Below are 12640 nucleotides of genomic sequence, written 5' to 3'. Positions count from 1 at the left end.
AAAGGTCCAGAGAAGTCTAACTTTTTCAAATGTAATGCAGAAACTTTATTTTTCGGAAGGAAACAAAAACTAATAGAGAGACGATATCACAAGGTTGAACAAAACCACAGCAAGTCGTTATATACAGCCAAGCAGTCTGAATATTGGACAACCTCCTGATACTGGAAATATCTTATACCTGGATGGTAGTGCTGGTGAATAATGCTTCTTGGTTATTCTAGTTTTTTTTTCCTTCCTGTGTGCTACACTATCTTGAAAACTTTTGAGACAGTGCATGTGTTGGTAATGTGCACCAGAAATCATAATACCCTTTCCCTTATGGATGTGATTGTGATGGAGTGCAACAACACAAAAAACACATGAAACATAAAACCCTAAAAGCGATTTTAAAAATAACTGGACAGTCCCATACATACATAAGAAGTTGTAACACCTCCTGATCCCATGCCAGATCACCGTTTCTTGCTCTTTTTGGTGCTGCTTGTTTGTTTGACTTCAGTGGTGGTTTTCTTTGGAGGAGCTGCGGTTGTTACTGGTGGTGGGGAAGGTGGTGGGGTTTTCTTTTTCTCTGAAACAAGCAAAGACATGTACCACCATTAAGCTTTAATACTTTTACTGTTACTTTCTCTCTGTCTCAGTTAAACGTTTCTAGAGTTTTTTTGTTTAGTCAGTACCTTCACTTCTTTTGGGCTCCAGACTACACCGACCCTGCAGTTGTCTCTCCAGGTCCTGAATCTTCTCCAACGCTGACTGCAGGGCTTCCTCAGCCTTCAGTGCTCGCTGCTCGGTACTCTGGACCCGCAGCTCTGAATCCCTGACACACGCATGGCAAGAACTCTAACATGGGTGTCCTTTGCACATCCACAAGTCAATAAAAGGCCATTTCTGAACAACCACAGACACTCGGCTGATGTGTAGTCTATATACACGACGTTCCACTTCAGGGATTGCTCCGGTCCCTCATTTAGGCCGGATGTCCGTTACCTAGGGTTTTCTTTGTGTTGGCATTTTAAACACCGGTCGATTATGAGGACTATGGTTAACTGCTCCTCAGATCTCTGCAGGGTAAATCCAGACAGCTAGCTAGACTATCTGTCCAATCTGAGTTTTCTGTTGCACGACTAAAACAACCTTTGAACGTATGAATGTACACACGTTCCACCAAAAAAAGTTACTTCCTGAGGGTATTTTGCAGAGGCGCCGTTGCTCCGTACGTCGCTTAGCGCCGCCCAAGACGATTGTGATTGGTTTAAAGAAATGCCAATAAACCAGAGCACGTTTTTCTCCCATCCTGGAATGCTTTGTAGACTCGCCAGACCCTCCTCCGCAGCTCTGTGGAGGAAGGTCTGGCAATGCGAGACTAGCTGATGTGGGGACATTCAACAAACTTATTTCCACAATGCTTGATGGTTACTGAACTCGACAGAAACATTTATATAATTATTTGTTTGTTGCCCTTCTGATGGGATTTTGCTTACTAAACTCCAAGTCTGAGAGGTGTAAAATTGTCTTTCTGACTAATTATGAGAAGTAATACAAAAGCATGGATGTTTAGCCATGGTGGTACTGGTAAATGCTGCTCATGCAAGCTTCCCAGTTGTTATTTTAAACAATAAAGAAACTACAATTCCTGTGTGGCACAAATGAGCCAATAGCCAGCGAGTATATGGACAAACTGCATATACATTAATATCGTCCCTTTTTGACAGTCTGGGAGAACATAAGGGGAAGAAAAACACTAAAAGGTGACGTGATTCATATACATTATCACAGCATTACAAACATAAATGTGTTCCACTCAATGATAAGAATGTTAACTTACTGCAGTTCCTGCTGCAGCAATCCTACCGTGGTCAGATCACTAAAAGCTTTCTGGGCTTCTTCTGTTGTTGGGCATACAACCAGCTCAGGCTGACAGACAGAGACAGATGGGCAGATTATTCAACTCTATACACAGTTAAAGGCATGCCACTAACACTGAAAAAGTGTGTGATTTCATTGTCTGACCCCATTCAGGTGGAGACTGCTCTCTCCCAGCTTTCTTTGTGTAATGTTTCCATCATAGCTAATCAGCTTCACCACTGGGCTTTCACAAACTGTTAGCTCCCCCTGCTGGACAACAACAACAATAACAACACTTTCTTTTAGTTTTTTATACTGTAGTCAGGGCCACACTAATCAAAAATGTCTCAGTTGACTCCTTACCATGCTGTCTGCTGGAGAGACAGGGACATCACTGCTGGAGGCGGGGTCAGCCTGTCGGATGGGCAGCTCCACAGGGCCGCCTCCCAATCCTGAGCGCAGGATCATACAGGTCTCCGCCCAATCAATGCACTCCCTCTGAGGACGGACATAACAACAACACACACCACAGTACTCATGTAGGTTTGCTTAGCTTATCTTACCCTAGTCTGTAACTGCAGTATGGCTCCGGAGTTTTGTATTGTTTAAACACACGAGTAGTAAAACAGACTGTAAAACTGCTGTTCGGTCTCAAAATGGAAATTAGGTTTGATACTATCCGTTCTATGCTATTTATTTAATTCTGCATCAGAACTTTGTTTACCTGTAGCTTTTTGCACTCATTCATCTCATTTTCAGCCTCAACGTCATGTGAATTCTGTAGAATCTGCTCCTCCAGAATCAGTTTGCAAGAGCTGGAGTCACAAAAAAACATTTCCTGATGAGAAAATCCTGAAGAAAATCCCCCTCTGCTGATCCATTCAATCTTAAAGTTATTAAACATACTTTAGCCATCATTTCATTTCTGTCTTGTTAGTTAGTATTTATAACATAAAGAGGTTATCACTGCCCTCTGTAGTAAAATTCAGTTCAATACTGTAAGACAACAGTGTTTACTTATTTTACCATGGACTAATCTCTGGTTAACAGAATCTGCCTAACAGCAAATTGTAAAAACGGGTAAAAACATCTAGTACCTGCTGATGTATGTGGAAAAAAAGTTCAGTTTCTCAGCCAGCATCTTGGCATCCTCATCCAGTGTTTGTAGTGAGATGTTTGTAATGTAGTGGTGTTCCTGTTCTTGGTTGTGGTCCTCGCTATGGTCAGGTACCATGAGGAGCAACAGATCCAACATCCAGCGGGTCTGAGCCATGTGAATAGAACTGACCTGGGTGGAGAGGAAATACAAAAATTCAAGCGAAGCGCCATGTAACATTAAAGCAAACAAACACATTCATTAAATATATAATGTAGTAAATGTGGTTATTTTTGGTCAAATAATACGAGTTGCTAAGACACAACATCTTAAAAAGGTTTTTTCATTCGGATGTATTATCTCTGCAATATCTGAGCATCACATTCATAGAGCTGATGTGTTTACTCCAAAACACATGATAGAAATGCACTTAAGTGACATTGTAGTTTTGAAACATTTTCAAAATGTGTGTTGACTAAACCTGGTTGGTACTGACCTCCTCACTAAGTCTCTGCTTCTCACCATCAGTGAAGTTGGACAGGCTGGTTATGAACTGCTGCACATTGTCTAACACCTTTTCTGTGTCTGTACTGGTTGAACAAACAAACACACACAACATAAACGGGAATATTTAAATTTCTGAATTAAAACACACGTAGTCTTAATTTCGTCTCATAACAGATCACAGGTGTTTGATTCACAAACACATACAGAATACCAAATTTCTTGCACTGAAGAACATTCAAAATGTTTCATCCTAGGAGTATATTTACAAACTTATCTACAGAATGCTGATAAATTAGGCCTCTGCCTTTTCATTAAATCCAATAGTTTAGCCCAACTTACTATATGTCAAGCTTGTTTTTGTCCTTTTCGTTCTCTGTCTGCGTGCTGGAGACGTTCTGAAAGGCTTTTTCAGCCAAACTCTGCCAACTGCGCAGTGCCTTCTCCAGCTTCAGCCAGTCAGAGATAGACATCATCTCTGGCCGTCCAATCACTGCACCAAGGTTGGAAACTCGGGACTCCATCAACCCGAGCAGTGACATGATCTCTCCGTGGATCCCTGAAACAGCATGGCTCAAATCAGTTTCAACACTTAAGTCCATATCTTAAGGATTATAATGAGACCCATTACAGCTTTTGCCGATTGCTTACACACTTGTTTGCGGAATGTGGCTCATTGTGTCAAAACTCTTCATACAAGCCAAATAAGACACAACACTTGAAGAGAAATGTCTCACTTCTATGTCAAAATGAAACTCTGCAATCAAAATGTAACAGTCCTTTTTCAAAAATGGCATTTTTGCAACAAAATAAGACACACATGCACCACTTGAATTACTCTTTCAAAGCAGCAACAACACACTGATGTACATTATACAAAACACTGCTCTCTTTAGTACTTTGTATACCTATTTTCTCATACAGGCTTGTGTAAAAGATTGTTCTAGTACAGAACAGCTACTTACATTTCAATGAACGCAACAATAGAAAGGCTTCAGAAAAAAATAGTTAATTTTTTCCCATTGCAGGTTTTTACAACTATTATATACTACAAATAATAACACGAATTACAGTAAATAATCCATACAATTTGTTACTATAAACAAACAAAAACACAATATAATTGCAGTCGATTACAGCGCAATGGTAAACAAAACATTGTTTTGTAACGGATGAGGTGGATGGTTTATAGATCCTGCCTTATGTTAGGGTCTGGCCACATCACAGCAATATCATCACTGGTTATAGCCTGGTTGACACCAGACCCTTCTCAGTTGTAACTGAGAGTGGATCTGGGCAAGCTTCATTCACAGCCCATTTCAAAAGGGGCGTCACCAACGGACGCCGCTCAAATGCCTCTGGGCGCAACTGGATAGTCCTTCAACCAATCAGACCAACGATCCGGGTGACGTAGCAGCGACAGCAGCATCAACGGGTTGCTGCGCTTCGGAGGCCATCATGTTCAATGTAAACAAAAAGCTGCTCGCCGTTGCTGCGCTATCGTCATCGTGTAAAGCCTGCCTCAACGGTTGTGATTGGTGCCTCAATTTAAAACATTAGGAAAAATACTAAAGACTCTGAGAGAAGAAGATTCTGTGACTATAGCTTGTGCTTGTGCTTGTGCGTGTGCGTGTGTGGGTGTGTGTGTCAGGAGCACACACACACACTCCCACTCACCAAGGTCCTGATTTTGCAGCTTTCAGCAGTTCTGTTCGTTTACAGATATCCAATTGGTCAACAGTCAAGCAAAAACTAAAGCAGTGCCAGGTAAAAGTGTATACTTTACTTACCTGTCTGTAGGCCTCAAAATCACAGTTTTTCTCATTTAAGCTCATTTAAAATATTCAAAATGTTGTCTCTTATCAGCCCTCACCATTCTCTCCAGTGATCTGGGTGTCCAGCTGTTTGAGGAGATCAGATAGGACCCTGTCCAGCTCTCTTAGGGCCTGTTGGCCTTCACGGGGTTCACCATTAGGAAAAGGGTGTCTTCTGAACAGCTCGAGGCTCATATTCAGCCATCTTTCCTGGACACGGCCAAGCTCGTTCAGTGTCTGCTGGCAGAAAAGCAGCTTCTCACCTTGGTAGCGGTCACACAGGAGGGCCAATGTCTGCAGAGTAAAGGAAGACAGATGAGGACTTTAGGACAACAAAAGAAAATTTGCTGTTGACTAGACATACCGTATGAAACTGATTTTAACATATCCACTAGATATTTGGAATATAATCTAAAAGAAGGATGCCAAAATGGCCACTACCTTACGAGACAGAAAAATACCTTAGACATGCTTAAAAACAACATACTAGTTTGTCCTGGTTGAAAGTGTTCAATACATCAGATAGATAACATCAATGACCACAATGAGAAAAAACATAGACAGAGGAAGTAAATTTATTGTCTTACATTTGACCACTGCTTCAAATCAGCGTGAATCTTTTCCAATGAAGCTTTCTCATATTTTGGGTTAGGACACCTTAAAAGAGAGTAAGAGCATTTGGCAAAATACACACACTGATCAATCTCCTCTTCCATAAATTGCTCTCAATGACTGCTGATTATCGACACTATACTGGGTGTAAAATCAAATAAAAAAATAAAAATAATAATTTAATAATAAAAGAATTGTTTTTGACAGTTTTCCAGAAAATCCTTTTTTTCTATAACTGATGGTACTTTGTCTTTGCTTGTCCTTACTTGTTCTGTGTGGTGCAGAAGGCGAGCCACTTGGCGATGCCTTGCTGGATTGCACTGATCTGTTCACACTGAGCATGCTCAGTCTTCTTCAGCTGGGACATGAAAGCAGTCAGCTGCTCTTTCCAGTAGTCACTAAGCTCCACGATGATATTCAGGTCCTCTGTGTCCTACAGCAGGATGGTCACTGTCATAGTCAGAGTGTAATTGAACCACCAGGGATATTTCCAAAGAGTCATCTGGGGTGTTCGGTGTTTTTGCCATGAGCAATACAAAAAGTGTTTCAGAAATAGGAACTGAATTGTTACCTTCAGAGTGAGGTAAAGGCTGCAGTGCTCAGCTGTCTTGAACCAGCTCTGCTCGATGATATGCAGCCGACTGATCAGCTGCAGCTTCTTCACACTGATCACCTGACAATCACAGAAAAATCTGATCCTTAAAACCCATAAATCATAGTGAGCAACAAAGTGAGCCATATCTATCCATATAGTCTATATAATAGACTGTATCTATATGGACGACATTCCACTTCCGGGATTGTTCAGGTACCGTCGGAAATTCCGCTGGATGTCCCTCACCTTCCGCTTTCTTTGTGTTGGCATTCTAAACTTGATTATGAGGATTAACTGCTCCTCAGATCTCTGCAGGGTAAATCAAGACAGCTAGCTAGACTATCTGTCCAATCTGAGTTTTCTGTTGCACGACTAAAACAACTTTTGAACGTACACATGTTCCACCAAAACAAGTTCCTTCCTGAGGCTATTTTGCAGAGGCACCGTCAATGTGTCCGGCGCCGCCCAAGACGATAATGATTGGTTTAAAGAAATGCCAATAAACCAGAGTACGTTTTTCTCCCCTCCTGGAATGCTGTGTGGACTAGCCAGACCCTCCTTCGCAGTGTTGTGGAGGAGGGTCTGGCAATGCAAGACTACTATCCATATATCCATGTTGATAACTTTCGCATTACTTCTGATTCTACAAGCCAAAGTCAGTTATTCTATTATTTATTCTGCATAACAGCACACCAGCACCATCTCATGAAACTAACACACAAGGTGAGTCCAATTGAAAGAAAAAAACTCCATCATGGCTCACACACCTTGAGGGCGAGGCAGAAGGTGAGCTGGCTCCAGCAGTCTTTCTCCTCAGTCATCTGGAGCAGCTGAGCCTCAAGGCGACCCCTCTGCAGCTCATACAGCTCGTGGTAAACCTGGACCACACTGAGAAGAGCACATGGACCATTTGAAAAGGGAACACCTGGTCACATTTTGTACTTTTGCACTGCGTGCTTACTGAAATGCTACTGCTGCTGCTCCATCTCAGAATAAAATGTGCCTTAATCAGTTTTTTTCTCCCTTGTATCTATAATTTGAGTCTCTTTTATAACTTTTAAAAAAAGTAATAATTAAGGACTCAATAACCACTACTGTGTACATTACAACAGGGTTACACTGATAGCAGTACCCGGTAGCTAGTACATGTAGAAGTAATTGCTTCTACAGTGTTTTTGTAGTTTTTTGATCAAGGCATAAGTACATTTTGCTTGAAATAAATCACTCATATCGACCAGATAAATAAGCTTCATAATGTTCACGCTGGTGAATTTTGGAATGCATCAACTTGTGAAACTGAAAATGTGACCTTGACTGAATGAACAATAGTTCAGTTCAGACCTACGAGGGACTGACTCTGAGTTGGTGTGAATCTGCTCAAGCGCCCCAGCCAGTTGCAGGTGAGCGCGCTCCGCCTGCTGGGAAACAAAGGCATCATGGTCTCTGATTCTGGACAGTTCCCTGTGAAAAGGATGCACACCAATAAACACACACACACACACACACACACAGAAACACATTCCTCATATTCACACAATGAGTAATGAGTGCTATTATTTTAATTTCTTGCATTTATTATTTCCTATTTAGATATAATCACTCTATGAACATGTTCCAGTGCATAACAGCACATAGTAATTTTATTCATCATGACCCAGCAGCCTGGGACCTGACCTACGTACATATTGAGCTGCTGGATGGATGTCTTGATGTGGTGGATCTCCTCAGTCAGCCGGCGGTCCAGAGCCCGCTGCGCCACTGTCTCAGTGTGTAGAGCTTTCAGACGGCTGGGGATTCGCTCGAGCAGGGACTGGTAGCGCTGTCTGGACACATACACACATAAGAGCTGATGGGAAATAGGCTTCCTTGCATCATTACTGGAAAAGATTTTCTGAAAATGTCAAATTTCTTCAAAACTATCTGTCAAAAAACGTTTCAGAAATAACTTGATGTAACAGTAACAAAAAAGGTAATATAGTTGCAGAATCGTGCTTTATTTTATGAGTTCTTATTTACATCCATATTTCCATTATCTGGTTTTAAGACTCAGGATACTCCTTCAACAAGTGGTGCTGTCCTAATGTATTGGTTGCTAACCTGAGTTTGGCAAGCAGCTGTCCTCTCTCAGCACAGCCCACGCTGACCTGCCTGATCAGTTCATGGAAAACAATGTTGTAGATGTTCTGCTCAACCTGTACCAGCTCCAGCAGACCCTCCATCTGTAAGACATTTCATTGCACTGTTTCTAATAGGTTTAGATGGCTATAAGAAGAATCTCCAAGCACTTTTGTTTTTCATATACACATTTTACATCTCTAATTATATTGTGGTTACCAGTCGAAAGTAACACATTCTAACAGTACACTCGGTACATTGTGTTTTCAATGAGGCAGGAAGCAATGCACATAAATATCCAAATCTGTATAAAAGCAGCCCAAAATCCTGATATTGCACCAATATGTATTTTTCTCTGTACATAAATGCAGCACAGCCATAGAGGCCAGATCAGCCTGCGTCTGTCTACCTGGGAGAGTTCTGTCAGCTCCTCACTCTGCTGATCCACTCCGGCCTTCTCCAGCATGTCGTCCATCATCCTCATCAACTGGACCACTTCCTGTCTGCCACTGGGCCTCCTGGACACTCAGAACATCCACACATCCCTTATTTTGCCAGCACTTTCCCTGACCTAACAGTACACGGTATTTCCTACTATTAAGCTGTACCATTCCTAATACAGACAACAAAATCTCCCAGTGAAGGCTACGAGACTAAAGTTTATCTGTAAATCAGACAAAATCATGTTTTTTTTTTAACTCACAGTGAAGGAAAGACCCGTAGCTTCTGCTCATCATCCTGTAGCTGCACTGTGAACGCACTGAGGAAGAGAAGCAACATGGAAGTTGAAAGAAATGTTTAAATCCATTGATAATATGAGGGTGCACAGGTTAACATGAAGTATTTGAGCAAAATGAAGCAGACTCACTCCTCAAAGAACTCAAGGCTCCGCAGCCCTTTGTTTTTCACAATGTGATATTCTTCTGGGATCAGACTTTCGGAGACACTCAAGTTCTGAAAGATGTGTATATATGAATGGCAATAATTGTGAGTTTGAAGTCAGTACTACTACAGTAAATCACAGTATTTGTAAGACAACCGTAAAACGTTCTACTACTGATTATGAAAAATCTATTTGAATTTCTCTCCAAACTTTTAAACAAAATTTCAAGTTACTGGAATACTGATCTAAAAGTATGGGATATCTGGTTTATTTGTCACATCTGGTTGATTTTGTTATGTTGTAGTTACTGCTTTTGATTTTGTGTTAAACCACATATTCTGCTAAGAAAAAAACCCTCTATCTGGTAAATTATGATACATTGAAAATGGAAATTAAGGCACATTCTCAGGCCCTACTTATTTTTGCCATATATGATTACAAGGCCAGAAAATCCCAACAGGTCAGCCGAGACAGCTTACCTGCGTGTCTCCAATGCCACTCCTTTCAGTCAGTGGTGGGAGGGGTGTTGTCTTCCTCTGGGTTACCACAGCATCACACAGGAATGAAATATCCCTGTATAGACACCGTCCAAACAGAAAAGAAAGAAACATGCACATCTAGCCGTTTTAGGTCAACTGCAGATCTCAGCAAACTGAATTTGAGACTTTTAAAGACATCTAATGTTGCCCTGATTTTAGAGCAATGATCTAATTATCTGATTAAAGATAACTATTTCAGACAGAACCTAACATTTGTTTGGCTGTGCTAGGTGTCCAGTTATGAAAATGCAAAATCAAAACCAAGCTGAGCTTGTATTAACCCTATCCTGTATTAGTGTCAAGAGTAAAAAATACATAAATGCGTTGCAATAACTACTGACACAGCTTATCCACGTCATGTTTACTAGATATCAAAACTACAGACTGATTTTTAGTTCAAATGAAATCTTTGGGGAAACGTTGTAGTTGCAACAACAACGTTGCTTATGTCTTGTTGGTCTAGCTGACCTGCCGGCTCCAGTCAGGGATGTTGGCTGCTCCAGAAAGAACTTGTATTTCTTGCGTCCGAGCTGGTGATGCCAGACTGCATCCGGCCTTCTGATTCCACATCCCTGTATACAAAGTCATCTTAGGAACACTAGTGTGAACTGTAGTGTGAAGATATAAATGGAGGTTGAATGTACCTTGCAGTGCCGATGGTGTGCAGTGTGCCCCAGTGTGCTCCTGCTGCAGACAGTGGAGGTAAGGCTGACCAGCAGTTCATCTGGGATGATGTGGTTGTTGACAGGAGGAGGTTGTGTCTTCATGCTCTCTGCTGGGACTTGAAAATTCAGTTCTGCCACTGAGAAACAAAAAAAATCAAACTTAAACAAACCAGTAGGTGTATTGTGTGGAATATTTTAATTCCAGCTGGATGGAAGTGTTTGGGTAATCTGGAAAGCAGTACGTGATAAGATTATGTGCCGTGCACTTCAAACAATGTGATTTAATGTTTATTTTCTCTCAAGAAACTATTTTCTTTAAAATTACACAAAAACAACGTAATCTTCCTATGCTTGTACTTTCCATCAATAGTTGTAAATAACATCCATTGTTTACAACTATTGTTGTAATATTTGCGATGAGGATATAGCTATACGTGTGTTAGTTTAAGTGGAGAAAGTGTGACTTGTGACGTTATTTATCTTTAATAACTACCGGTAGTTAGCGTGTGACTGTAATTATCGATGCAAAGGCTTGTGGCTGTAACGTTATCTATCTAACTTACTGTCTGTGTGAGGTGATGTGTGCCGTGCCAATATGAGTAACTAACGTCTTGTTTGTTTATCTTCCATCTGCTTAACCTCCCCCCCCCCCCTCTAACGCTAACGTCACCTCTGTTTTCCAGCACTGGCTGCGGCCTCGATGAACTTGGCGCTGAACTGGCTCTCATGGACGTAGACATCATGCTGGACTCACGGTGGAGATGTTACCTTAATGTTTCGGCTATCAAATTCCGAGACTTTAACAAAGTAATTTAGACTAGAACCTAGTGTTATTTGCCAAAAAAGTAAAAATACACCGTCCCTTCCCCTCTCCTCTGAGGTCCAACTTCCTGGTCGCGTTGCCATGGGAACGCCCAGCGCCTTCTGTGAAACACAATAGTTAGTTCATTTTGATCCGAACAGGGTAGGCTACAGCTACACGCATCACCTCTTGTTTTGTAATCAGTTTCGTAAATGGAGCACGAAATAGACACACACAAAAAAAAAAATTAACGAAAAAAATATATTTTATACTTTATGGACACCGTCATGGTGAAGACAAAATCCTATTCGAGGCGTTTTAGCATTTAATCATGGAAATAAGTAATACTTTATATCACACGTGTCAAATTCAAGGCCCGCGGGCCAAATCCGGCCCCTTTGTACATTTAGGTTCACAATACATTTTGGCCCACCTAATTTTTGTCACTTTTCACAACGTTGTTTTCGACATTTTTGATGCTTTTTCCAAACGTTTTTGGCATTTTCCTCGACATTTTTGTCAACCAAACTGTAAGTGAGAAGACTATATGAGACATGCAATAATACAGTCAAAGATACTTGACTTTTCCCATGACATAAAACAATAAACTCTATGTCTGGCCCTTGATATGATTCTCATTTTCTAGTTTGGCCCTTGGGGAGTTGAGTTTGACATCCCTGCTTTATATCAACAATTAAGTTTTTGATATCTAAAATAAATCCCCCATTAAAATGCTTGATATCAACCGATATAAAATACAAAATACGTTTTTCATCTTTTTTTAAGAATTAGCCTATATTCTTTAAATCAAATCAATAATTAAATTGTAATCAATGATTCTGAAAATAACGTATTTTTTGATTCACTCCCATTTCTATTTGCCATTAGGCTAATTCTAAAAAATTGATCAATAATTGATTTTTTATATCAATAGGCTATTTTTAGGCTACCCAATAACATGATATATATGATACATTTTAAAAGATGTTTAATTTGTTTGTTTTTTGTTTTCTTTTTGTTTTGCCAAATGCACGCACTTCAACTAGGCTACGTAGTCAAATATGTAAATTATAGTATTTGGATAAAGTAGGATCTAAACCAATTTCTGTGATATTTAGGCTAAATGTTATTCCTTCAGTTATCCTTCTGTCCATGCAGTGAGATTGCTGTAAC

At 40.6% G+C, this 12640-nt stretch overlaps 1 protein-coding gene across 1 annotated transcript; it reads right to left on the bottom strand.

The window, feature by feature from the left end:
* Window positions 1–70: 70 nt before the first annotated feature.
* Window positions 71–11533, bottom strand: axdnd1 (axonemal dynein light chain domain containing 1). The gene is made up of 24 exons (XM_078258653.1): window positions 11336–11533; window positions 10645–10802; window positions 10469–10572; window positions 9941–10034; window positions 9447–9532; window positions 9282–9338; window positions 8988–9096; window positions 8561–8682; window positions 8146–8286; window positions 7805–7924; window positions 7231–7351; window positions 6440–6541; window positions 6135–6301; window positions 5844–5913; window positions 5316–5550; window positions 3785–4001; window positions 3435–3528; window positions 2940–3130; window positions 2567–2657; window positions 2206–2340; window positions 2008–2112; window positions 1823–1911; window positions 675–814; window positions 71–568 (listed from the first exon to the last, which is right to left on the bottom strand). Exons 1-24 carry the CDS (start codon window positions 11406–11408, stop codon window positions 453–455), a joined length of 2937 nt encoding a protein of 978 aa, XP_078114779.1. The 5' UTR covers window positions 11409–11533; the 3' UTR covers window positions 71–452.
* Window positions 11534–12640: the final 1107 nt, after the last annotated feature.

The sequence above is a fragment of the Sander vitreus genome, chromosome 9 (genome assembly GCF_031162955.1).
Source record: "Sander vitreus isolate 19-12246 chromosome 9, sanVit1, whole genome shotgun sequence".
Taxonomy (NCBI): Eukaryota; Metazoa; Chordata; class Actinopteri; order Perciformes; family Percidae; genus Sander; species Sander vitreus.
Note: the sequence above shows the minus strand (reverse complement) of the source record. Positions and strands in the feature narration are given on the sequence as shown.

Coding starts and splice junctions, on each gene's coding strand:
- axdnd1 (XM_078258653.1), bottom strand. CDS start 11,408: ATGATGTCTACGTCCATGAGAGCCAGTTCAGCGCCAAGTTCATCGAGG. Junction 6,302..6,439: donor GCCTTTACCTCACTCTGAAG/GTAACAATTCAG, acceptor ATCCTGCTGTAG/GACACAGAGGACCTGAATAT. Junction 569..674: donor GGAGCCCAAAAGAAGTGAAG/GTACTGACTAAA, acceptor TGCTTGTTTCAG/AGAAAAAGAAAACCCCACCA.